The sequence below is a fragment of the Strongyloides ratti genome (genome assembly GCF_001040885.1).
Source record: "Strongyloides ratti genome assembly S_ratti_ED321, chromosome : 2".
NCBI classification, from domain to species: domain Eukaryota; kingdom Metazoa; phylum Nematoda; class Chromadorea; order Rhabditida; family Strongyloididae; genus Strongyloides; species Strongyloides ratti.
Window position 1 is genome coordinate 2,004,383 of NC_037308.1, and position 26,436 is coordinate 2,030,818.

Below are 26,436 nucleotides of genomic sequence, written 5' to 3' on the forward strand. Positions count from 1 at the left end.
TATTTAATTAAATAAGTTAAATATGTAAATGTTAAAATTTTTATTAATTTATTTGAAAGAATAATTTATTCAAAAAATTATAAGAAGTTTGCAGAATTATTACTTTTTTTTTAAATTATATAGTAAATAGATATTGGTATTTGATAAAAAAAAATTGGTAGTATTTAATTATTTAATTGGTTATGATTGGAAAATAATTTATTATTTATTTATTTTTTTAATAGGAAAATTTGTATAAACTTGAACATTAAAATTTTTATTATGTAGACGTTAATAAAAATTATATATATTTATTTTATTTAATAAAAAATTTTAATTATAATTTTTTAGTGTTACTAACAAAAAGAAGAAAATAAAATGTCTAAAAAACTTCAATTACTAAGAAATTTAATGAAAAATGGTTCTTTAACCAATGGAAAAATTGTTAATGTTTATCTTCTCCCAAGAACTGATCCTCATAAGGTAATTTTAAAAAAAAATATCTATAAAATGATAAGACATATTTTTTAGTCTGAATATATTAGTGATCGTTATCAACGGGTTAAATTTATTTCTGGATTCAGTGGTTCAAATGCAATGGTTTTAGTAACTAATAGTAAAGCTTTATGTTGGACAGATGGAAGATATTTTGATCAGGCTATTGAGGAATTTGAGGAAGGATGGGAATTAATGAAACAGGCTGTTCCTGATTCTATAACACCACTAGAATGGATAGATTTAAATATTCCTAGTGGTAGTGTAATAGCTTTTGATTCACATCTTGTGTCACAGGAAACAGCAATAACAATGAAAAATAAACTTGAGGCATTGAAAATAGAATTATTGCCTATTGAAAAGAATTTTGTTGATGAAATTTGGGAAAATAGACCAGAAGAGGAAATTAAAAAAATAAAACTACTAGGTGTAGAGTATGCTGGAGAAGATGTTCCTTCTAAAATTGAAAGATTAAGAGATACTATTAGAGAAAAAAAATGTGATTCAATTATTTTAACTCTTCTTGATGATATTGCATGGTTATTTAATATTCGTGGAAATGATATAGAATATAATCCTGTTGTTTTTTCTTATGCTTTAATAACAATGGATGAATCTTATTTATTTATTAATAAAAAAAAATTACCAGAAGGATATGAAGAACATTTAAAGGGTGTTAAAATTTTTGATTATGAAAAAATTTCTGATATTTTAAAAGAATATCATAGTAAAAATAAAGAAAATATATCACATAAAATGTGGGTTCCATCAACAACAAATTATGGATTATCTTCATTGATTTCTGAGGGAAATACTTATGCTTCTCTATCACCTGTTCAAGTTTTGAAGGCAATAAAAAATGAGACAGAACTTAATGGTATGAGGCAAGCACACATCCGTGATAGTGGTGCTGTAATTGAATTTTTGATATGGCTTGAGGAAGAATTAAAAAGTGGAAAAACTCTTAGTGAAAAAATTGCAATGAATAAGTTAGATTCATTAAGATCAACAAAAGATAAATTTGTTTCTTTATCCTTTGATACTATATCAGCTGTCAATGAACATGCTGCATTACCACATTATAAAATGACTGAAAAATCAAATCTTCCATTAAAATTTGGTGATGTTTATCTTGTTGATTCAGGTGGTCAATATTTTGATGGAACTACTGATGTCACAAGAACAGTAATTGTTGGAGATAATATTAACAATGAATTTATTGATCTATTTACACAAGTTCTTATTGGACATATTGAATGTGCAATGGCTAAATTTCCTGAAGGAATTATAGGTTGCCGTTTAGATTCATTTGCCAGACATTCTCTCTGGGATAATGGTTATGATTTTGGTCATGGAACTGGTCATTCATTTGGATCATTTTTAAATGTTCATGAAGGTCCAGGTTCTATAAGTTTTAGAAATCCTCAGGAAAATGGTCAATTGAAGGCTGGGCAAATGATGACAATAGAACCGGGTTACTATAGAACTTCACATTGGGGAATTAGAATTGAAAATTGTTATGAAATAATAAAATGTAATGTAAATAGTGGTGCATCAAACTTTTTAACATTTTCACCATTAACGCTCGTACCAATACAAAAGAAATTAATAAATAAGAATATGTTATCAAGTAAACAGGTATATTTTATGATATCATAAACGACGAAATAAAATTAATTATTTTTTTTTTAGGTAAATTGGCTCAATGATTATCATTCTATGGTTTATGATATAATGACAAGTTACTTTAAAAGACAATGTCAGGAGAAAGAAATTTCATGGCTTAAGGAAGCTTGTGCTCCTTTATAAAAATATACAATTTACCATTGATTGATGAAGTTTACAACAAAAAAAAAAATTATTCTTCTATAAATTATATACTCGTTTCAAAGTAAGAAAATATCATACTTATATTTATACCAATACATAAAGTGCTATTTTATCACGCACTTTATCAAGACATAAATTCTTTTTTTCTGTCCATCTTTTTTCTCGTTATATTGTATGAACTCTTTTTTTTTAATGTCTTTATATAAAATATTTATATTAGTAGTATGGTACATATTTATTCAATACAAAATAAAAATTTTTCCATTAACGCTACATTATTTTCTTTATTTTTTTAACTTTCTTTCTTCTTACAAAAATATTTATTTTGTAATTGTTTTTTTTTTTTAAATATTATCTATAATTTTGTTAAAAATTTTTAAAATTATACTAGTATTTAATTTTGTAAAATATTTAAATTGATATATGTTATATTTTTAAAGTTATAACATAATAAAATAAAATAAAAAATATAATTAAAACAATTTTACTAATATTTTTTTTTTTTTTATAATTTTCTATAAGAAAAATGTCTATATAAAGTAATAAATTATATAGCTTTTGGTAATGAGAAATAAGAACATGTCTTTTTAATCAAAAAAAAATGACATATCAATTAATATATGTAACATATTTATATTTTAAAATAAATGATAACATTACTATTGCTATCAATAATAATAAAAATGAGACTTTTAGTTGTTAAGAAGAAACATATATATCTATTTTATGTCAACTATCCCTTTTCATTAACCATAAGATATGTGTATTCATTTGAAAAATTTTCTCAAGAATAAAAATATCTTTATTTTTTTTTTCTTTTAAATATGATTAATTTTTATTTTTATTAGTATATCCACATGACTGATTCATTCAAATATATCTGATCGTTATTGATAAATCATATATATTCAATAAATGATTATATGATTATTATTAATACTAATGTACTTTTTTTTTTTTTAATATTTATTTTAATAATTTTATTTAAATATTTTTAATTGAGATTAAAAAAATTTGTCTTACCTTATTTTTTTTTAATAGATTTCTATCGTTAAACAAAATAAAAAAAAAATATTTTAAACATTTTCATTATCATTAATTTTATTTTAAAAAGTAATAGTAATAATTTCAAAAAAAAAAAAAACACTATTAAAATAAATGTTATTTTCAAAGAAATATAAATAGACTTCTAAACTACTAATAAATTATTACATATAAAGTTCATCTTTATTTTTTACTTACCATATATTTATTTATTTATTCTTAAAGTATAATACTAAAAATTAAAAAGGAAAAAACAGTTATTGTACAAAGTAAACAATTATTTTATATATATTAAAATATTAAATAATGTTATACCATCTTTGATGTAGTTTTTATTTCTTTTTCTTAGAAAAATTATTATAACAATTTATACTTTATTTGATTAAAAATTTTAGGAAATTAAAAAGGATTTTTTTTTTTTTGTATTATAGATTTATTTTAACAATCTTTAATTTTATTTCTTTTGTTAAAATATTTTGGTTTATCAAAAATGATAAAAAGAGACTAAAAGAAAATACAATTTATTTAATTATATGTATATAGTTTTAATTGGAAATTAAAACAATTTAAGTAAAATATATAATATATTTTTAAAGTGATTAAATTTTGTCCTTTAATGTAGTAGTAAAAGAGGAATGGAAAGAATTTTTTATATTATTTATTTCTTTCATTGGTACTATTATATATAAATTGATGATAATTGAATTTGGCATTGATCATGAAATCATTTAAGGGTAATTGTTATGATTTTATTTATGTATATGTCTTTTGTATCTATACATAGAATAATATGACAAAAGTTTCAATAATGATAAATTATATAATATTATTATACTACTATTTTGTTTCTTTTACACTTCTTTTTGCCTATTTTTAAAAAAGATTGAGAATAGTGTAATAATTAGGCATCGGGGTTTGGTTTGTTGGTATGTATACATATATATATATATATATAAAAATAAACAGAAGAATAAACTCAACCCGATGTATTATAATTATATATTTATGATATATATATAACACAATTTTACTACATTTAAACATTTATTATTTATATTGTTTTGTCGAAAGTATTATTATTATTACTTTTTTTTATTAAAAAAAAATTCTGAATAATGAGTAATGAAAATGGTGAACCTGAGAATCCTAATTCAATTGTTGTTGTAGGAAGTGAAAACAATTCTAGTGAAAAAGGAAACTCTAACGATAACAAAAAAGAAAAAATTAAAGGTGGTTTGGTAAATAAAATGTTTCCTGGAAAAAAAAGATATGTTATATTATGTGTATCTATCATTGGATTGTCTTCACTTTTCTCAAATATTTTTACAATTGGTTTTGGACTTCGTTGTATGACAGAAGAATTTTTTCATTATGAAGAATTTAATGTTTCATTAGGTTTAGGTATGAAATAATTTATTATTATAAAATTTTATAATATATTAAATATTTTAGATATCTTTGAAAAGATTGATTTTAATTCAGTTGATATAGATAATTTACCAAAAATTAATCTTTCATTACCAACAATAACAACTACACAAGCTAGTTTTTTTCCTGATTTTAAATTTGAAATTAAAACACCATCTGTTGGATTTAATAAAGAAACTTTTAAACTTATGACTGATCATCCAGAAGTTTTTCAAAAAATATTAAAAACTATTGTTGTTGAGGGATCAAAATTGGCTGTTGACATGACTGCTAAAGCACTAGATCCAAGAAAAATTGACTGGAGTAATTTAGCTAATGGTTTTAATTTAACTAATTTTGATCCAAGTGTTGTAAGACAATTTAAAGATTATGTATCAAAACATATTGATTCATTAAGACAATTTCAAAAAGATGCTAATATTACATATTTAAGACCACCAAAGATTGAAGATATTACTATTGATAAAGTTAACTGGAGAGGAGATGTTAATGGAAGAATTAAAATTATTGATAAACTTCCTTCATTTATTTTTTCAGAATATGAAAAACATCTTATACTTGGTTCTGTTGGTCTTGGTGTTTTATTATTTTTTTATCCAATATCTATATTATTAAAAAAACTCGGTGTCCGAAAAACAGTAACATTATGTTGTTTATTATCAGCTTTCTTTATTGCTTTATTTCCAATAATGGCTAGAATAAATATAATTGGTATAATAATAATTCAAATATTATTAGGAGGTTGCTTTTCATGTACATTTCCATCATTGGCACTTATTACAGAATCTTGGGCAACACTTTCAGAAAGAAATCTTTTTTATCCCCTTTTAACATTATGTTTTCCATTAGGAGCTTTTACAGCATATCCATTTGGAGGTTTATTTTGTTCAACAACTTTTGGTTATGAAATAATGTTTGGATCATCAAGTATATTAACATTAATAACAACAATCTATTTCTGGGTAACATATAGAAATTCTCCTGGTGAATCAACATTAATAACAGTAACAGAACAAAGATTAATTGAAAATGGAAAACCAATTGATGGTAGAAGAAAACATAATAAAGAAAAAATACCAGCTAAAGAGATAATTAATGATTGGCAAACATTAACATTAATAATATCAATAATAACAACTTTTGCCATTTATAATTTAATATTTAATGTTACACCAAATTATCTATTTACAGGTGATGGAAATTGTAATATATTAACAAGTTTGGTATATTCTTTAATTGCATTAACAATATATATTTGTTCTATGTATACTTTTAACAAACCAGAACTTATAGGAAAAGATTTGGAACCAACAAAAAGAATAAAAATATTATTATTATTTACCTTTATTATTATTGGTTTGATAATAATTTTCATATCAATTGATTTCATAGTCATTGATTCAGTTAAAATTATTTTAATGTTTATCATAGGAATTTGTATATCTTTTAATGGATCAACATTTTTAAGATGTATAACAGAAATATCAAGACAATATCTTTATTTTGTTTCTGTATTATTACAATTTGGTAGTGGTATAGGATTAATTATTGTTGAAATTCTTTTCTTTATTGTTGGGGATATAAATTATTTATATTTGGTTGTTGGTATTTTAACTATTATTACTGGAACCATTGGGTATCTTAAATTGATTTATGAACCTGCACATTTTACTAAAGTTGAAAATACAAGATTACCAAAAGGAGATTCAGAATTGTCTAAAGCTATCATTAAGAGTGAAATTGAAGACACAGTGTAAATTCTTTGTTTTTTTTTTTTTTGTTTTTCGGAGAAAATTTTCTAATATTATAATAAAATTTTTTTATATTTTTAATGAAGTATATTCGTAAGAAATAAGTAAAAAAACTTTCTTATGCTTTTTATCTTAGGAATAATTTTTAATTTAAACCTAATTATCTAAAAATATAACAAATTTTAATCATTAGACAAAATTATCAATAATAATATTAATGTTAATTTTTTTTTCCTAGTATCATCATAATCTTTTATCATTATCTTAACTCTTATATAATACTTAGGGATTAAAATTTGATAATAATTAACTATATACTTCATTGTTTTTATACTTTTGTACTAATTTTCTGTTTTTTTTTATTTTTAATTAAATATTAAAAGATTGATGATTAAAAATATTATTTTCCAACAAAAGTATAATAAACTTTATAAAAACAACACAATAATCTAATTTTTGTTATTTTTTTTTAGTGATACCAATATACATAAAAATAAGTGAATATAAAATAAAGATTTCATGTTAAACAGTAATAAATTTTGTATCATGACAAGTGTCTAGAAAAATTAAAAATTACCCATTATAGAAATATTTATTTATCTCATTATTGTTAATTGATATAAAATAAACTAATGAAAGTTTTTTTTTAAAATTAGATAATTTTTAGTAACAGTAAAGGGATTTGATAATATCTAAAGTTTTACTAATATAAATGATTATTTTAATTTTTGATTTGTAGACTTTTTTTTTTAAATATCAGCATAAAAAACAATAAAGGATCTCAAATTGAAAATAAAATTTAAATACCATAACGTATATAAAGTTAATTTTAGTTGTTAAATAAATGTAGCATTAAATAATGTCAAATAAAAAAGTTTTTTTTTTTTGTTTAAAATTATACTTTTTATATTTCAACTACTAAATTATTTAAAAGGTATCAAAATAAATTTTATACTTTAACTTTATCTACCATAAAAGTAGTATCATTCTAAAAGTATAAATATTGTTGAAATATTACAAAAATAAATGAAAAGATTTAAAAAAATATTTTTCTTATCTTAAACAATTCTTCATTATATTCAAGCAAATATTAATTTAAAAAATAAAAATTACATAATAAAATAAATTACGATTTAGATTCATAAAGTTTCATTTAAATTTTACTACAGTATCATAATTATATGAAAAAAACATAAAGTACAAAGTTATCAAATTGAAAAAATTTTATAGTGTTTATTGTTTTTGATTTTGAAAATTTTACCAAATGTATATTTTAATTTTGTTATTATATAAGGTAATGAATGCATCAATTAAAACAAACTTATTTAAAATTTTGTTTATTATCATTACTTAAGATAATCAATTGTTTTAGTTTTAAGTGTTAAAAAAAGCTAGTTAAATGAATAAAATATTATGCAAATTTTTTTTCAATTCTTAAAAATCTTTAAATATCTTGAAAATTAATTCATAAATATGTTTATATTCTACAGAAAGAAAAAAACACCAAGTTCAATAGCAATTAAATAAATGATAATTTCATTTTCTCAAGAAAATGTCATAAAAAGATTGAACAATTTTTTAAATAAAAGTTATTTTTTATTGCTTTTTATTTCACCAATAAAATCTCAAGTACAATTCTTTTTTTTAAAGTGCCTTTCTTTGTTAGATTTATAAAATAATTGCTACTACGATAGTAAACTTTTAAAATGGTTAAAAATAAAACAATTTGAAGCAATAACATTTTTACTATTATATATGCTTATAAAAAAATGAAAAATATTTTTTTACGATATTCTTAACGATGATTATTGCTATTTTTAAGTTGATTTTTTTTTCATAATTTTACAATTTTTGTTCCAGCTTTTTTTTAATTATCTTTTATTTTCAAACTATTAAGTGACACAATATTTAACTATAATATTAGATTAACAATTAAATTCTTATTAATATTAATTATTTAACAAGATTTGATAGTATATAATTTTACATTTTTTAATATTATAATCAAATTATAAATAGAAAAAAGTTTTCGCTAAAAAAAAAACACTTTTTATTTTCACTAACTTATTGTTGTTACAACTTGGTATCAATCGTGTACAAGGTACTCATTAAATCTTATTCTTTGGTTTCAAAAAAAATTGTAAACATAATTTCTTCGATAATGATAAAACTATTAATTTATTAGATGTTATTATTTTAAAATGTCTAAATCTTAATTAGAAGATAAAAAAAATAAAGATACTTTTAATTTGAATATCACATTAAGTAGATTTAGTTTATTACTAATCATCTTAATATATTCTTATTTATTCTAAATATGATTCGTAAATACGGAGTTGAAATTGTTGTAATCCTAATTACTTCAGATGAAATAAAAGAATCAGAAAAACGTTATCCATACTTTTTAACAAAAGTTAATAAATTGAATATTAAAAACTAAAATATACTGAAGAAAAATTTCAAAAATAACTATAATAAAAATATATTTTGAAATATAATTATTTAATTGGTACTTTTTTAAAAGTATTAAATAATTCTAAAATAATTCATTACATAGACTGAAGTTATAAATGTAATTTAATTTAATAAAAAAAAGTTTATACTTATTATATTTTTTAGATATATTTTTTTTGATAGAAAAAGTTTTCTTGAATTGTATAGAAAAATTATGAAATTATAACGATGGATGTTATGTTGTGATTTTTTTTAAGTAGAGCTGGAACTTTTTAATTAATAATCTATATTTTAGATATAATTTGTTTAATATAAAACTATTTATATATAACTAAATTTTTTGCCTACATTATGTTGTAGTCAAACTATAAATTATTATTTAAAAAATAAAGTTAATAAATACAATTATTTTAATTAATATATTTATTTTTTATTTGTTATCAAAGTAAATAAATAAAAACTTTAGAAATTGAATTATAAATAAAAAATTGTATAAGAAAAAAAAGTTTTTTATAGTAATTATGAATGTATATCATTGAACAGTATGTAAACAAAAAGATTCATTGACAAGAATGGCTTAATTTTTTATTTAATAAAAATTATACTAAAAATCTGTTTTTTTTAATTTAATTTATTTACTAGGTGAATGTTGATCAAGTGGATAATGTTGCCCATAATTTTTTAAATGTTCATTCATCTCATCCATTTGCTTTTTAATATGATCTGGTAACTCATGATAAACATCATTAAACATATCATTAGGATGAGCTTTTTTAACTTTTTCAGCATTATTAAAAGCAGTCAAAACTTCTTTACGAGCATCTTTAATCCATTTCTTATCTTCTTCTTCACTCCAATAATTATTTGAAATTAAATATTGATAAAATCTATTTATAGTATTATCTTTTTCCATCCATTGATTAATTTCATCTTGTGTTCTATAAGCAGTTGAATCATCCGAAGTAGAATGATGGCCAATTCGATATGTCATAGCTTCAATAAGAACTGGTTTATTTTCTAAAGCTAAATTTCTAGCTTCTTTCATTGCATTATAAACGGCAAATAAATCATTTCCATCAACACGAATTGTATGTAATCCATATCCAGGACCTTTACCCGCAATACCATCACCGGCATACTGTTCATCTGTTGGAGTAGAAATAGCATAACCATTATTACGGCAAAAGAAAATAATAGGACATTTAAGAGTTGCAGCAAAATTAAAAGCAGCATGAGCATCACCTTCTGAAGCAGCTCCATCACCAAAATATACACAAACAACTTTTCCAGATTTTTCTCTTTTAAAGGCATAAGCACTACCAACAGCTTGTGGCAATTGTGTTGTTAATGGACTAGAAATTGTAACAAAATTAATATCTTTTGATCCATAATGAACAGGCATTTGTTTTCCTTTACCAATATCTTTTTCATTACCATAACATTGATGCATACATTGTTGAACTGAAAAACCTCTATATAAAAGAACACCAGTTTCACGATATTGTCCATAAACAAGATCTTCTGGTTGAAGAGCTGCAGCAGATCCCACATGATTTGCTTCTTCTCCAAAACTTGTCATATAAAATGATATACGTCCCTGTCTTTGTGAATCATATAAAATTTTATCCATTGTATTTAATAATGTCATTGACTTATACATTTTTAAAGCTTCTTCTTTTGAAAATTTTGGATCTTGTGAAGGATCAGTAAATTTTCCTTCAGAATTTGTAATTCTATATATTGGTATAGCTTTGTCTTTTGTTGAATCAAGAAATGTCATTTTTTCAGTAAACTCAGCTTTTCGGTATCCTAAATATTTTTCAGAAAATTCTGTTAATTTAAAAGCATCTGAAGAAGATGCTCTTCTAATAGCATTTGACAAACCTTGAAATTTTTTTAATAATAAAACCATGCCTAAAAAATTAATATTTTATTAATTAATGATAAAACATAAAAATAGACCAGTCCAATATAGGTGATTTTTAAAAAGTATAGTAAACAGAGTTGGAATTTTGATAAATTTTTTTTATATATCAAACTATTTATTAAATATGGTAGTTTTTAATGAATTAATAAAAAAATAACAAATAATCAACAATTCTATCTAAAACTTTAAAAAAAATTCTAAGAACTTAAATTACAACACACAATTTACATTTAACTGTCGAAAATAAAAATAATTTTTTTATTTTTATATAATAAAATTGTTTCTAAAGTTGTATTAAAGTAAATTAAATTGCTTCAACAACTATTGACCCTACACTTCTAAAAAAAAATTCTACAGAATAAAACTAGTCCATTATATAAAAAGATAAAAAATATGCAGGGCGTTTCATTTCATTTGTCCAGGTTCATTTTACCAATAATCTAATCAAGAAAATTAATTACGAGATTCTTAATATATTTTATGAAACTATCAATTGTTTCCTTACAAACATTGCTATCAATAAGAATTTTATCATTTACCTTTTACAACTATTAAAAACCATTTGCAATAAAAAAAAATTTATTTCATATTATAACGGATGGAGTAAGAAAAAAAAATATTGTTAAATATTATTTTTCTCTTGTTCCTAATATTTCAAACAATTTTTTAATTCTTGAGAAATGTATTAACCATTCATTAAAATGTAACAATATAAAAACCTGAATTAAAGTGTTGAATGAATTAATATATTGGATGTTATTTTGGTGGTAACATAAATTCTTCCGGATTAAATTCAAATAAGCTTTTAAGAACTATAGTAGCTTTCTTTTTTGCATCTTCAATTTGACTATCTTCATATTCAGGAATCATAACAACTTGACATCTAGCTGAGACAGCAGCAAAAACACCATTAGGTGCATCTTCAAAAACAATACAATTCATTGGAGATTCTGGAATAGTAGAAAATCTATTCATTGTAACAATAAAAGCATCAGGATGTGGTTTTCCAAACTTTACATCGGGATCACTACCACATAAAACAATAACATCAAAATGTTTAATGAGATCTTGGTGATTTTTTGTCTTTAAATTAAATTCCCATTCATTGGATCCTGTGCATATAGCCAATGGAATAGAATTTTTTTTAAAATATTCTACTATCTCAATAGCTCCAGGAAATAATTTGGCACTTGGTAATAATTCTTCTAAAGCAATATCATAGGTTTTCTTGTATTCTTCGACTGTTATTTTATCATCAATTTGTAATTTTTGTAATAGATATTTTATTGCTTCTTGTTGTTTTTTTCCAGCCATACCAAATTTAACAGATACAGTAAATAATTTCCCGTCAACACCGTGTTTTTCTAATGTTGCAATATTGGCTTTAGTATAAATTACTTCAGAATCTAATAATGTACCATCTAAGTCAAAAATAGCATGTGTAATTTTTGGTCGATAAAGCATTTTAAAGATAAATTAACTAGATTAAAAATACAATTTGTATGTAGTGAAAGTTAAATTAAAAAATTAATTTAAAAGTCTCAGGAGATAATTTTGTTCTCAGTGGAATAAAATACTTAGTTTTTGAATAATGTTTATAGTTAAAATATTGTATTAAATTTCCATACTTTTAAAAGTAACAATTTCTATAAAAAATTTTTTTCAACGAAAGGGAAAAATGTTAAACTTCTTATTTATATTCAAATTTTAACAAAACAAATTAATGAAAAAAAAACAAACAAAACAGTGAATAATTATATAACGATAAAGAAATTATTTGTAAAAATATTGCTTTATTCTATGACCATACATTTAATTGTTTCTGATAACTCATCGAAGGCATCTTGATAAGCTTCATTTGGTTTAATTAAAATAACAATGACGGATCTGGCAACTCCAGCTGCAAGACCAAGGTGTGAACGGGCAGGAGTAAATACATAAGGTAGACCGAGTTCTTCGCAATAAGTTGGGAGGTGGGAGTAAACATCAATAGGGGAAACATCTCCAGCAAGAACAACTATTCCTTTTTCACCTTTCTTCATAGCACGTTGTACGTCATTAAGTCCTTTTTCCAAACATTTTTTTTCTTTCGATGCTTTCTTGATAAGTTTGTAAACTTTCTTAGCTACTTTTCTAGTGGCAAGTGGTTTGGCAATAATATTAACATCCTCACAAAGTGCTTCATAGTCTCCTTTATCGGTTACTGGTTCTGTTGGTCGTGATGAATGATCTAACTCAGAAGTATCCATACTCTCATTTGCTTCTTCTTTTAAAGCCATATTATCTGTTACAGATTTCTATCTAAACAAGCAAATAAATATTTTCTTTTAATTATAAAAATATTAAATGGTTATCCATTTTTAAAAAGATAAAAAAAACAAATGATTATATAATAACAGAAAATTAATTCAAATACTATAATATGAAAACAATTAAAAAAAACCAACACTAGTTGGAACAAACAAAACAATTCAAAGACTAACATAAAAAATAAAAAATTAATAAGCAATTACGAAATATCTAATCGCTGTCGTCAAACTTTATTGAATTAACCTCCATAGAAATTTTACCACCACCGTAGCTTCCTCTCTTTTTTTTAGTTTTTTCATGTCTAAAACTTTTTCCTTGTGTTTTAGCAAGATCTTTGTGAGCTTTAGCACCCCATGGATCATTATCTGCTTTGAAAGAATTATCTCTAAACTTTTGAGGAATACTGTCTACTGTTGTCTTGACTCTTCTAAATGGCTCATTTGCCTGACGTTTACCAGAATCACTGTTGAAACCCGGTTTAAAGTGACCATTTTGTTTTGTCGTATTTAAGTCCTCCTTTGAAGTGTTATTAACATTGTCTTCGTTATCTGATGATGAGCTGCTTTCAGAATCCTCAGCCCATTCACTTGACTTCTTTGTTCTTTTCTTTAAGGTTTTTGGATTATCCTCTATCTTTCTCTTAGGTGCACGTTTTGTTTCAACCAAAGGTTTTTTTGGTCCACCTTCAGAGTCAGATGATGATTCAGAATCATCTTCATTATCCTTTGAAAGTAATGCTTTTTTAGCTGGTGGCCCTCCATTACAGTTATTCCCGTTTTGTAAATGATTAACATCTAAACTAACCTTGACTGGTGATTCTTTATTGGTAGGAGTCTTTTTTTTAGGTGGTTCATCTTCACTATCTGATGATTCAGAAGAAGATTCTTTCTTACTCTTAGCTGGTGTTGCTTTAACTGGAGTCTTAGCTGGTGTAGCTTTTGTTGGGCTTTTAGCTGCTGGTTTTTCATCATCATCACTATCTGAAGACTCAGAAGAAGATTCTTTTTTACTCTTAGCTGGTGTTGCTTTGACTGGAGTTTTGGCTGGTGTGACCTTAACTGGAGACTTTTTAACAGGTGTTTCATCCTCGTCACTATCTGAAGATTCAGAAGAAGACTCTTTTTTGCTCTTAACAGGTGCTGCTTTTACTGGAGTTTTGGCTGGTGTAGCTTTAACTGGAGCCTTTGTTGCTGGTTTCTCATCTTCATCACTATCTGAAGACTCGGAAGAAGATTCTTTCTTACTCTTAGCTGGTGTTGCTTTAACTGGAGTTTTGGCTGGTGTAGCTTTAACTGCAGCCTTTGCTGCTGGTTTCTCATCCTCATCACTATCTGAAGACTCAGAAGAAGTTTCTTTTCCACTTTTAGCTGGTGTTGCTTTCACAGGAACCTTAGCTGGTGTAGCCTTAACTGGAGATTTCTTAACAGCTGTATCATCTTCACTATCTGATGATTCAGAAGAAGATTCCTTCTTACTTTTAACTGGTGTTGCTTTTACTGGAGTCTTAGCTGGTGTAGCTTTTGTTAAAGTTTTAGCTGCTGGTTTCTCATCCTCATCACTATCTGAAGACTCAGAAGAAGATTCTTCCTTACTCTTAGCTGGTGTTGCTTTGACTAAAGTTTTGGCTGGTGTGACCTTAACTGGAGACTTTTTAACAGGTGTTTCATCCTCGTCACTATCTGAAGATTCAGAAGAAGACTCTTTTTTACTCTTAACAGGTGCTGCTTTTACTGGAGTTTTGGCTGGTGTAGCTTTAACTGGAGCCTTTGTTGCTGGTTTCTCATCTTCATCACTATCTGAAGACTCGGAAGAAGATTCTTTCTTACTCTTAGCTGGTGTTGCTTTAACTGGAGTTTTGGCTGGTGTAACTTTAACTGGAGCCTTTGCTGCTGGTTTCTCATCTTCATCACTATCTGAAGACTCAGAAGAAGATTCTTCCTTACTCTTAGCTGGTGTTGCTTTGACTAAAGTTTTGGCTGGTGTGACCTTAACTGGAGACTTTTTAACAGGTGTTTCATCCTCGTCACTATCTGATGATTCAGAAGAAGACTCTTTTTTGCTCTTAACAGGTGCTGCTTTTACTGGAGTTTTGGCTGGTGTAGCTTTAACTGCAGCCTTTGCTGCTGGTTTCTCATCTTCATCACTATCTGAAGACTCGGAGGAAGATTCTTTCTTACTCTTAGCTGGTGTTGCTTTGACTGGAGTTTTGGCTGGTGTAACTTTAACTGGAGCCTTTGCTGCTGGTTTCTCATCTTCATCACTATCTGAAGAATCAGAAGAAGATTCTTTCTTACTCTTAGCTGGTGTTACTTTGACTGGAGTTTTGGCTGGTGTAGCTTTAACTGCAGCCTTTGCTGCTGGTTTCTCATCCTCCTCACTATCTGAAGACTCAGAAGAAGTTTCTTTTCCACTTTTAGCTGGTGTTGCTTTTACAGGAACCTTAGCTGGTGTAGCCTTAACTGGAGGTTTCTTAGCAGCTGTTTCATCTTCACTATCTGATGATTCAGAAGAAGATTCCTTCTTACTTTTAGCTGGTGTTGCTTTTACTGGAGTTTTGGCTGGTATAGCCTTAACTGGAGCCTTTGCTGCTGGTTTCTCATCTTCATCACTATCTGAAGACTCAGAAGAAGATTCTTTTTTACTCTTAGCTGGTGTTGCTTTGACTGGAGTTTTGGCTGGTGTGACCTTAACTGGAGACTTTTTAACAGGTGTTTCATCCTCGTCACTATCTGAAGATTCAGAAGAAGACTCTTTTTTACTCTTAGCAGGTGCTGCTTTTACTGGAGATTTAGCTGATGTAACCTTTGTTGGGCTTTTAGCTGCTGGTTTTTCATCCTCACTACTATCTGAAGACTCAGAAGAAGATTCTTTCTTACTCTTAGCTGGTGTTGCTTTGACTGGAGTTTTGGCTGGTATAGCCTTAACTGGAGCCTTTGCTGCTGGTTTCTCATCTTCATCACTATCTGAAGAATCAGAAGAAGACTCTTTCTTACTCTTAGCTGGTGTTGCTTTGACTGGAGTCTTAGCTGGTGTAGCCTTTGTTGGGCTTTTAGCTGCTGGTTTTTCATCCTCATCACTTTCTGAAGAGTCAGATGAAGATTCTCCCTTGCTCTTAGCTGGTGTCGCTTTGACTGGAGTTTTGGCTGGTGCGGCCTTAACTGGAGACTTTTGAGCGGATGTTTCATCCTCATCACTGTCTGAAGATTCAGAAGAAGATTCTTTTTTACTCTTAGCTGGAGTAGTTTTTACTAGAGGTTTTTTAGCTGCTGGTTTTTCATCCTCACTACTATCTGAAGACTCAGAAGAAGATTCTTTCTTACTTTTTGATGGTGTTGCTTTGACAGAAGCTTTAGTAGATGTATCTTTGGTAAGAGATTTTGTTGATTGTTCCTCATTTTTACTACTATCTGAAGATTCTCTATTGCTCTTATTTACAGTTGGCTTAACGTTAACTTGAGACTTCTTTGCAGACGTTTTATCTTCACTGTGAGATGAATCAGAACTTTCACTATCCTTTTTCGATTCATTAATAATACCGTTAGACTTATTTGTCTTTTTGTCTATAAACTCCCACTAAAAATAATAAATTATTTTATAAAAATCTATAAACATACTTTCTGTTTAGAAATATATTCATTTATAGCTCTTTTTAAACCGTTAACAGTCTTTGCTTTAGTTATACTTTGTAAAATTTTGTAGTCTTCCGCTGACAAAATACTAGCTGCTTCATTTGGACTAGATTTTAATGTTAATGCAGCTACAAGTGCATTTACAACTAATTCTTTAGTAATTGACATTATTAATAGAACGTTTAATTTGAGTTTAACTAAAACCTTTGATATCTAAAAAAATTATATGATAAATTAAACTATTAAAAAAACATGCACATATAGAAAATATTACATATATTATAAAAATTCATATAAAAACTAAATTAATATTACAATAAAGATTAAACATGGGAAAAAAATTTTTAATTTATTAATTTCACGTTTAAGTAATTTATTAAAATATAATGATAAAAACAAAATTTGAAATGATAAATAAATTAAATTAACAAAAGTATTTTTGTACGTAGTGAAAAAGATTTCAAAAGCAAAATCTTTATTCCAAAATTATCAGGTTAAAATACAACGCGGTCGATGTAGTATTTTTTTTTCAATGTCATTGTCTCGAAAATAATTTTGTACTCTACTACTTTGACCTGACACATAAGTACATTCCGTTATGGTTCGTAGACCTTTTAAAACAGAATTAAATTCAACGAAGGTATGTCTTAATTTCTTCTTTAAATTAAAATTAAATTTCTAGATTTCCAAGAATAAAAAACAAAACAATGAAGTAATAGCTACAAATATTATTAAGGAAATACCACTTAATGATCCTCCAAATGGTAAAATGAATCATTTAAATTGTAAATCTGAAGATGCTTACGAATTTTCTGATCAAGTTAGCAATAAAATGGGAGAGATGATTCTCCAAGGATATAAAATGCTTGATGAAATTTGTTCTACCTGTGGAAATGTTTTACTAGCAAATCAACATAAAGAAAAAGGATGTGTTGCATGTGCTATGCTCTTAGCAAAAGAGATGGAAATTTCTGACAAGGCAAACGGCATTGATAGTAAAGAATCAAACGCAATAGAAATGAAAAAGACAAATATCATTATAGAGGAATCACGGAAAATTGGGGAAACGATAAAGTTACCTAAAAAATCTTTATCAGATAAAATATCTTCAAAAATGGGAGATTTATTAGTCAAAGGGCACACAATGCTTGATGAATATTGTACTGTGTGTTCTGGTATTTTGATGAAAGATCCACAAACATCTGTAAAAAATTGTATTGCTTGCCAAATTACTAATACACAACCTGCAGCACTTTTAGAAAAAGGGATAACGAATGATCTTTCAAAAACAAATAATCAAGGATCAAATTGTGAATTGGTTGTTAAAAATAAGGGTATAGTTGATTTTCAAAATTGTCAGTTATTTGCCATTAAAGCTGTTGTCGAACGTCTTCAACACACCTCATCAATTGTTGGCGATACTACTTTACCCATCTCTCCACAAGATATTTTAATTAACCTAGAAATTATAAAAGAATGTTTAAATATTTTAAAAGAGTACAATGTTAAGATATAAAGATTTTCTAATATGAATTTTATGCTATGTAACTATTTATTAACAAATATATATGCATAAATAAACAAACAATTTATTGTGTTAGAGTTCTCAATTTGGCATCTGAATCATTTACAATTGTTACGGTAACAGATTGAGGTTTGATGAAGTGAAATATATCAAAGAAAACTTCAATAACAATTAGTATGATAATCATCCATTCTAGGTTTGATGCATGTTTATGTTGTTGAAGATTATCAATGAGTTTGGCAAGATCTTCACAGTAAGTCAACCGACTGTTCAAAAGCCTTATTCTATAGTCCAATGAAAAATATTTTGTCATTCTTTTGTAATAATTATATAACTCATCACGATCCCAATAAAAATCTACATCGAGAAGACTTGTTTTTAAATTAAGAGAGTGCCTCAAAACAGCAAATTCACCGGACATCTTTATTGTATCATCTCTTTTCCATATAACTTTACCCTTTCTTAAACCCTGTGATGATTTTTGGAGAGGTTCAGCAAAACTTGCTAACCGATTTTCCCACATACCAATTTTAACACTTGCTGCCATTGCTTGTGAGAAGGCATACCTTTCAAGAATAGCTGGTATAGATGATGGATCTTTCGATACTTCTTTGTTAAAGATTATTTCATCTTCAGATGATATTTCTGTTATTGTTTTATTATCAGAAAACAAGAAATTCATTGATTCTTTTTCATCTTCAACAACAGCCATGTCATAAGGACTTTGTGCATATACTTTTATTTGTGTTAATAAATTGTGAACTTCTTTTTCTGATATATTCCAAAAAACTACCACACCATCTGTAAAAACATAAAATTCTTTAACTCCAACATTAGATATAGACAAATCTAATTTTTGTGAAAAATGTAAAACATCAGGAAAATTAGAATCTATATATGAAACGTCATACTTTGTAATAAGTGCTGGTGTCCCTTGAACGCCATGTAAATCAATAGTTTCACCAAGGGCATAAGAATATACAAATGGATTCATTGAAGGCTATAATCGTTTTATTAATATTCTTTGTTCTTTTACTCAAAGACTTACTTTTTCTTTTATTTGTCCTGAAATGGTATATCTTTTTTTTCTAACTACACGTTTTGTAATATCAGGAATATTAGGATTTATATCATTATGTGTGTAAACTTGATTAGGTTTAGGATAACTACGAACTATACTTCTATTGATCCATCTTTTATCATTATATTTACCCAAAACAATTCTTTTTTTTACCTCATTTGTTATTGTTGAAATGGCTCTTCGCATCATGGTACAGTTTGATATATAATCTTAAAAATTATTTATCAACTATTAAAAAATAAAATAACTAAATATTAACAATAGTTTATAAAATATGTTCAAATCACAATAAAAAAAATGTTAATATGAACAAAATTTAAACTATGAATAATATGGAAGAAAAAAAATAATTATTTTAAGTAAAAGGACATTTTAAGGTTAATAAGATTGAAATAACTGATTAATAATAGTTCATTTAAAAAAAAATCGTCTCAAGATAAATTTTAAAGTAACATTTTACCAATAAGGGGGTGGATAATTTTTTAAAATAGTAGAGAAAGAAAAATGTGTATAAAGAGAGACATTGATTCTATACTATCTATAGCCAACGTTACATGTTAAAAATTTTTGTCTTAATGAAGATGCAATAATGAATTCAGGATATTCTTCAAATATGCTAGTTACAAGAAATCTTAATGATGTATTTTTTTTATTAAGAAGCAATTCTAAAAGTAGACTTTTAAATACTGACAATCATTTTAACGATAATTTTAGTGTGTCTTTTTCAGGTTAGTTTGTTTTGTAATTATATTAAATATATCTTTATTTTTGGTAGTTAAAAATATTTTACCAAAAATAATGTAAATATATATAAATAAATAAATATTGAATCAATATTTTGTGTTTAGATGATAAAGTTGCTTTATTAAGTAACGATGATGTTGAACGTGGTCAGGATGTTGAATCATCTGTTCCCCCTGACTGGGTTAATATGATGGATGAAATTCAATATGAGTTAACAAGAATAAGAACAAGAATAGAAAATTGTCATGAATTACAAAATAAATATATGGGAAAACATTCACTTGTTAATGAGGAAGAAAATATGATTCAACAAGAACAGATTAACTCAGCTACAAGTGAAGTATCATCATTATTATCACATTGTAAAAAATTAATTGTCCTTCTAGAGGAGTCAAATGAACGTGATACACAAACAACAAAACTTTTAAGAAAAAATGTTGAATCAGCGTTGTCACAATCGCTCTCTGAATTAGTTATTATATTTAAGAATAATCAACAAAAATATTTTAACTATATTAATTCGCGATCTAATAATGTATCATCTTTTCTTGTAACACCAGGAGATGGTTTTGGTAATTTTTTGGAGGAATCAGTATTTGATGGGAATGATCAATTTAGTGAAGAACTTAATGTTATGCAAATTCAACAAATTATGGAAAATGAAAATATGTCTAAAGAGAGAGAAAAATGTATAATGAATGTTAGTAAAAGTATATATGAATTAAATTCTCTTTTTAAAGATCTTGCAGAATTAATTGTCAATCAAGGTACAATTTTAGATAGAATAGATTATAATATAGAACACACAAATATTCGAGTGAGGTCTGGTTTAACAAACATAAGAAAAGCTGATAATTATCAAAGGAAAAATCAAAAAATGAAACTTATTTTTATTCTTTCTATTATTGTTTTGGTTCTCCTATTTTTAATTATTATAACAAAGACATAATAAATATTTATATATATCTCTCTTTGTTATCCCAGTCAATTGCGGGTTGATTTTAACAAGCAAAATTATATATATATATTAACTATTCATTATATTGTACAGGCGAAGTCTAAACTAATAAAAAGTTTTTTCAATTTTAAACATTTAAAAAACATTCTTGGAAGTACAAATCTATCTTTTTACAAAAAAAACCAAATTATAGAAATTTTATCACAATTTATAAATGGCTTTGGCAACACAAAAACGATTAAAAATCTTCCCTGAGTATCAAAAATACCTACTGAATGGCTATAGCATCATATGATAATGTTAATTTGTTTTGAGTTTATAGTTAGAATAATTGTTTTTAAATTTTTAATAAATAAATAATTTTTTTTTTCTTTATTTATTAAGATAGTAATAACTTATGTAGATCGTATTAATTATAAATATTTTAAAAAATGATACAAATAATTGATAATTATGATATATATTTATTATAAATATAAAAAAAAGAAACACTTTTAAAACAAAGTAGAAAATACAATTAAATAAAATGGTAAAAAAGATTTTAAAGTATACAATAATTAAGATTCATAATTGAATTTAAATTTAGAAGATAGATGTATAAATTAAAAAAAGAAACAGTACATTGTTATATTTCAAACCAATAAATTATTCTTAAAATGCCTGGAAAAACATTTTATGGATTACCTAGAATAAGCAAAATATATTCTAAATTCTCGTTAACAACTTTAAATTTCAAAAAAGTAAAATTAGAAAAAAACGATAAGGAATATTAATAAATTTTAACAATGACTTTAATATAAATTGTAAATTTACTAAATTTATCAAGAATAATAATAAATTGTGTTACTTTTATTAACTAATAATAACAATAATAATTAAAAAAAGAAAAACAATAACATTATTTATTTTCATCATCTTTTTTATCAGTAACTTTATCATTTTCATGTGTAAAGTTAGGTTTTCTTTTTTCAATAAAAGCTTTGATACCTTCTTGTGTATCAACTAATTTCAAATTTTCTACCATAATTGCTTCACCATACCTGTAGGCATCATTTTGACTTAATTCCACTTGAGTTTGTGCAAATGTCTTTCCTAAACTTATTACAGATTTTGATAAATTTTGAATATCTTCAGCATATGATAAAGCTTCAAATTTAACCTGATCTTCAGGAACTATTTTAGTTATCATACCAGCTTTCATTGCTTCTTCAGCATTTAAAGGTCTTCCTGTAAATAACATTCCCATAGCTATTTTTTGAGGTATATTTCTAACTAATGGTATTCCTGGAGTATGACAAAAAAGACCAGCTTTAACACCAGGAACTGAAAATTTAGATTTTTCTGATGCTACAACAATATCACACGATAATGCTAATTGTAAACCAGCAGCTGCAGCAACACCATTAACCTCAGCAATGACTGGTATTTGCATTGATTGAATCAATTTCATTAATTGAGTACATCTACTAAATATTTCTTTATGATAATTTATACCTTTTTCTGTTGTCTAAAATATTAAAAATATAAAGATAAAAAATTTATTGACAACTGACTAATTCTTTAAGATCATGACCAGCAGAGAAAGCAGGACCTTCACCAGCTAAAATAACAGATCTAACTTTATTTATTTTATTTATATAAAATAATTCTTGATAAAGAGTATTTAACATTTCCATTGATAAGGCATTACGATTTTTGGGTGAATTCATAACAAGACGAACAGTTGAATTACCATGATATATTTCTCTATCTAAACAATCTTTTTTTTTAGGTTCACTTGAACATAATCTTATAGAAGTTGTTTTAAATAAAGGAGAACGATTGATTAAATTTTTAGATAAAGATAAAATATTCATAATAATAATTTAATAAAAATATTTTTAAACATTAAATTAGTAGATGTATATTGGTAAAATGATAACATTTTAAAAGATACCAATTTCCAAATAAAAATGTTTCATTTAGATATTTCTTAATATAAATTTTATTTTTTAAATCTTAAGATTAATTAGATCATAAAAATTTATATAATAAATACCTAATAAATATATAGACAAAAGTTTTTAATGTATTAAAAATAGTAATTTTATTTTTTGATACAATTGTTTATGGAGAATATCTACAAATTTTCATAAAAAAATACAAGAAAGAAAATATAAATACATAACTATTCTTCAAATGCAAGTACTATCACTTATCTTATCTTGTTACATATAGTTAACATTTTGTGTATTTTACTTGTGTTTTTTTACCCTTTAATAGTGTCATTTTTTTTTTACTTTAAAACATACAAATTTTCTTTAATATTATATATAATTCAACATATTTTTTGTATCAATAAAAAAAAGTACCAATTTTATTATATTATGAATTACTATGTTATTTAAAATCTTACATTATTTATTTGATAGAATTTTTTTTTAAATTCAATTTTTCATCTGATAATTTATAGAAAATAAAAGTAATTAGATAGTTTAAAATTAATAGGTAAATTTATTTCTTTTTTAACGAACTATTAATGTTATATATTTACAAAAATAATAATGACTAAAAAAAAATTTCTATATTTTTAAAATATATAATCATTTCTATAAATAAAAAAGTCAAGTACAGCTAAAATTGCTGCAAAAATGTAAATAATTCCTGCTCCTAAATAACCATAAACTTTAACATTTAAATTTTCATTAGAACTACTATAAAAAAATGTTTTTGGTATATTAAAATATATCAAAATTTCTGTTAATCCACAAAAACAATAGATAGCAATACAAAAATATATAGTTATCAAATTTTGATTTCTTTTTATAATTGATTCATTATAAATTCCTAAAGCATTGACAAGTGCACTATTAAAACCAAAAAGTATAACAATAGTATGTAAATAAGGTGAAATCATTTTAAAGTTCCAACGGCTGGCATAATAATTATCACAATACATTCCATGAATAGAATTTTTTGTAAATTCAATACAATATCCTGGTCCAAGTACAATAATTAATGCTGTTGAAAATGTTAAAAATAATGTTATAACACGTATAAGAATAATCTTTACATCAGCCTCAATATACATGACGTTTAAAGTAGAGAATAATGTTTTAAATAAATGATATTAACTATAACTTAGAAATTGTTAATAATTTTAACAATTATTTCGTTTATTAGTCTATGGAATAAAAAGTGTATTTATTATTTGTTTTGTTATAGTATAAATCGCAATAATATTTATATTAGAGAAAAATTTTATAGTTTTTTTGAAATTTGCTACTTATCAATATTTTTCAATGTTTGATACGAACTTAGTGAGTGAATATTTATTGCACTTTTGTTTAGTATATTTATTTCAAATTTTTTTTAACTTTTTATAAAAAAAAGGGGTTATTTTATTTTTTTGTCAAATAGTAAGTTTTATATTAACAACTTTTAAAATAAATTTTATTATTTAAAAAAAAACAATATATAATGATTACCCTACAATCACATGGTTAAACAATCAAATTTATAATTAAATTATTAGAGCAATTAAAAAAAAATATTAAAATGAAAGAAACAAAAGTTTTTTTTTTTATTAGATAAATTAACTAATTACTAAGAATTATCACAATATTATTAAAAAAATAAGAAACAATATAATTAAATTAATCTTTAAGGTTAGAATGTCGCGATTTAATATTAATAAACTCGTTTATTAATTAAATGATATATGAAACAGTCTTTTTATATCCAGTATGATCAAATTATTTTAAAATATTTATTCAACAACAATAAAGATATATTCAATATTTCCATAGATTTCTAATTTTTTCATATAATTATATATCTTTTTTTTTCATTAAAAAAATAGTATAATTTTAAGATTAATTTTTTTAATAGTAATGAGTGCTAAATATTAAAAATATATTATAGTAAGTTTTAAAATTATGACATGATTTATTGTATAACAGTTATTTATGATTAGAACAAAATTTGGCTATGAAAAACTTGATATGAAGAATGACAGAAGATATATTATCTTTATTTATGTATAATTGTATAATTTGAATAAAATTTTTATGGTTAAAAATTATTATGATTATAAAACTTAATATTATTAACAAAAATAAAAAATACTTTTAGATATTATCTTTTGATAATCCATTCAAAAAAATATTTTTGAGAAAAAATTATTAAACCTTCTTAAACGATTTTTGTGAGATTTATTTTTATTATCATTAGCTGTAATATTTTTCTTTATATTAGAATTCATATTCCTTGTAATATAAGCCTGATGATACATATCAAATTCTTTTTTTAATGAGAATGTCATTCCTATACTTGTAGGCTCTTCAATCAACGGACCAATAAGTGTAGTGATTAAATTTAATGATTCTAATTTATCATTCTCCTGATAACAATTGATTTCAACGTCATTAGTTTCTTCATAATGATCTTTAAAAGTATTAGGCATTGGAAAATTTTCAGGTAAGTTACATTTTTTTATTAATTCCTGAAAATTTGTTGTGTAACTTTTCCATGCTTCAATTACTTTTGGTGTCATTTCTGTTATCTCTTTAGAATACTCTTTAATTGTTTGTTCTAATGGTTTTATTGGAGTATTCAATTTTTGTATATCTTCTAAGTGTAATCTTTTAAATTGTACATTTATTGGTGTTGATAATTGATAAACATTAGAATCTGATTGTTCTTTTAAACTTTTGGTTGATACATTTGATGTACATGATTCTGTCATAATAGACATTAGATTATCATTTGAAGTTTGGTGTGAATGTATATTTAAAGTTTCATCCGAAATGAATGTAGTTATGGTAGATTTTATTGAAGTTGTATCTATTTCTTTAAGAGATTTTTTTTCAATTTTTTCATTATCACCACTTCCTAGAATGTGATTCATACCATTTTTCGTATACAATTTCCCACCATTATCAATACCATATATTCTTTTTGGGTCAACATATGAAATTTCATAATCAAGTCTTTGGATATCAGGAACAATACCACCAAATATCATAAAACTTTTATTTATTCTATTATTATACAAATCACTTTTCATGATTTTTGATAAATAAGTAAAATAATCATTATACAATTTTATTTAGTATGTTAATTTAATAAAAACAAATTTCAACAATATTTAAATTCTAAACAAAAAAAAAGCAATAAAAAGGTATTTATTTATGTTTATAATAACTTACTATTATAATAATTTAGTTTTAAATATATAAAAAAAATTTTTACTTTAATAAAGATAAGATAAAAAATATACCTATTTAAATAATAAATTTTA

General features: G+C 24.5%; 12 protein-coding genes across 12 annotated transcripts; 4 read left to right on the forward strand and 8 right to left on the reverse strand.

The window, feature by feature from the left end:
• Positions 1 to 357: 357 nt before the first annotated feature.
• Positions 358 to 2,283, forward strand: SRAE_2000061700 (Xaa-Pro aminopeptidase 1; the record flags this gene model as incomplete). The annotated part of the gene is made up of 3 exons (XM_024651468.1): positions 358 to 462; positions 511 to 2,112; positions 2,167 to 2,283. The coding sequence occupies 3 exons, from the start codon at positions 358 to 360 to the stop codon at positions 2,281 to 2,283; spliced, it is 1,824 nt and encodes a 607-aa protein (XP_024505143.1).
• Positions 2,284 to 4,463: 2,180 nt separating this feature from the next.
• SRAE_2000061800 (Major facilitator superfamily and Major facilitator superfamily domain, general substrate transporter-containing protein) lies at positions 4,464 to 6,533 on the forward strand (the record flags this gene model as incomplete). Its single annotated transcript, XM_024651469.1, has 2 exons — positions 4,464 to 4,749; positions 4,801 to 6,533. The coding sequence occupies 2 exons, from the start codon at positions 4,464 to 4,466 to the stop codon at positions 6,531 to 6,533; spliced, it is 2,019 nt and encodes a 672-aa protein (XP_024505144.1).
• Positions 6,534 to 9,612: 3,079 nt separating this feature from the next.
• On the reverse strand, positions 9,613 to 10,893 carry SRAE_2000061900 (Bckdha protein; the record flags this gene model as incomplete). The annotated part of the gene is made up of 1 exon (XM_024651470.1): positions 9,613 to 10,893. The coding sequence occupies one exon, from the start codon at positions 10,891 to 10,893 to the stop codon at positions 9,613 to 9,615; it is 1,281 nt and encodes a 426-aa protein (XP_024505145.1).
• A 771-nt stretch (positions 10,894 to 11,664) lies between these two features.
• Positions 11,665 to 12,372, reverse strand: SRAE_2000062000 (Pseudouridine-5'-monophosphatase; the record flags this gene model as incomplete). Its single annotated transcript, XM_024651471.1, has 1 exon — positions 11,665 to 12,372. One exon carries the CDS (start codon positions 12,370 to 12,372, stop codon positions 11,665 to 11,667), a length of 708 nt encoding a protein of 235 aa, XP_024505146.1.
• Positions 12,373 to 12,701: 329 nt separating this feature from the next.
• On the reverse strand, positions 12,702 to 13,187 carry SRAE_2000062100 (H/ACA ribonucleoprotein complex subunit 2; the record flags this gene model as incomplete). Its single annotated transcript, XM_024651472.1, has 1 exon — positions 12,702 to 13,187. One exon carries the CDS (start codon positions 13,185 to 13,187, stop codon positions 12,702 to 12,704), a length of 486 nt encoding a protein of 161 aa, XP_024505147.1.
• A 241-nt stretch (positions 13,188 to 13,428) lies between these two features.
• SRAE_2000062200 (SRP40, C-terminal domain-containing protein) lies at positions 13,429 to 17,015 on the reverse strand (the record flags this gene model as incomplete). Its single annotated transcript, XM_024651475.1, has 2 exons — positions 13,429 to 16,791; positions 16,833 to 17,015. 2 exons carry the CDS (start codon positions 17,013 to 17,015, stop codon positions 13,429 to 13,431), a joined length of 3,546 nt encoding a protein of 1,181 aa, XP_024505148.1.
• A 430-nt stretch (positions 17,016 to 17,445) lies between these two features.
• SRAE_2000062300 (Sjoegren syndrome/scleroderma autoantigen 1 family-containing protein) lies at positions 17,446 to 18,363 on the forward strand (the record flags this gene model as incomplete). Its single annotated transcript, XM_024651476.1, has 3 exons — positions 17,446 to 17,487; positions 17,530 to 18,181; positions 18,224 to 18,363. 3 exons carry the CDS (start codon positions 17,446 to 17,448, stop codon positions 18,361 to 18,363), a joined length of 834 nt encoding a protein of 277 aa, XP_024505149.1.
• A 73-nt stretch (positions 18,364 to 18,436) lies between these two features.
• On the reverse strand, positions 18,437 to 19,642 carry SRAE_2000062400 (Required for meiotic nuclear division protein 1 homolog; the record flags this gene model as incomplete). Its single annotated transcript, XM_024651477.1, has 2 exons — positions 18,437 to 19,372; positions 19,421 to 19,642. 2 exons carry the CDS (start codon positions 19,640 to 19,642, stop codon positions 18,437 to 18,439), a joined length of 1,158 nt encoding a protein of 385 aa, XP_024505150.1.
• A 400-nt stretch (positions 19,643 to 20,042) lies between these two features.
• On the forward strand, positions 20,043 to 20,952 carry SRAE_2000062500 (Syntaxin 16; the record flags this gene model as incomplete). The annotated part of the gene is made up of 3 exons (XM_024651478.1): positions 20,043 to 20,181; positions 20,302 to 20,897; positions 20,938 to 20,952. 3 exons carry the CDS (start codon positions 20,043 to 20,045, stop codon positions 20,950 to 20,952), a joined length of 750 nt encoding a protein of 249 aa, XP_024505151.1.
• A 1,101-nt stretch (positions 20,953 to 22,053) lies between these two features.
• On the reverse strand, positions 22,054 to 23,011 carry SRAE_2000062600 (Crotonase superfamily-containing protein; the record flags this gene model as incomplete). Its single annotated transcript, XM_024651479.1, has 2 exons — positions 22,054 to 22,662; positions 22,709 to 23,011. 2 exons carry the CDS (start codon positions 23,009 to 23,011, stop codon positions 22,054 to 22,056), a joined length of 912 nt encoding a protein of 303 aa, XP_024505152.1.
• A 713-nt stretch (positions 23,012 to 23,724) lies between these two features.
• On the reverse strand, positions 23,725 to 24,225 carry SRAE_2000062700 (Hypothetical protein; the record flags this gene model as incomplete). The annotated part of the gene is made up of 1 exon (XM_024651480.1): positions 23,725 to 24,225. The coding sequence occupies one exon, from the start codon at positions 24,223 to 24,225 to the stop codon at positions 23,725 to 23,727; it is 501 nt and encodes a 166-aa protein (XP_024505153.1).
• A 1,065-nt stretch (positions 24,226 to 25,290) lies between these two features.
• On the reverse strand, positions 25,291 to 26,160 carry SRAE_2000062800 (Hypothetical protein; the record flags this gene model as incomplete). Its single annotated transcript, XM_024651481.1, has 1 exon — positions 25,291 to 26,160. The coding sequence occupies one exon, from the start codon at positions 26,158 to 26,160 to the stop codon at positions 25,291 to 25,293; it is 870 nt and encodes a 289-aa protein (XP_024505154.1).
• Between the last annotated feature and the right edge of the window lie 276 nt (positions 26,161 to 26,436).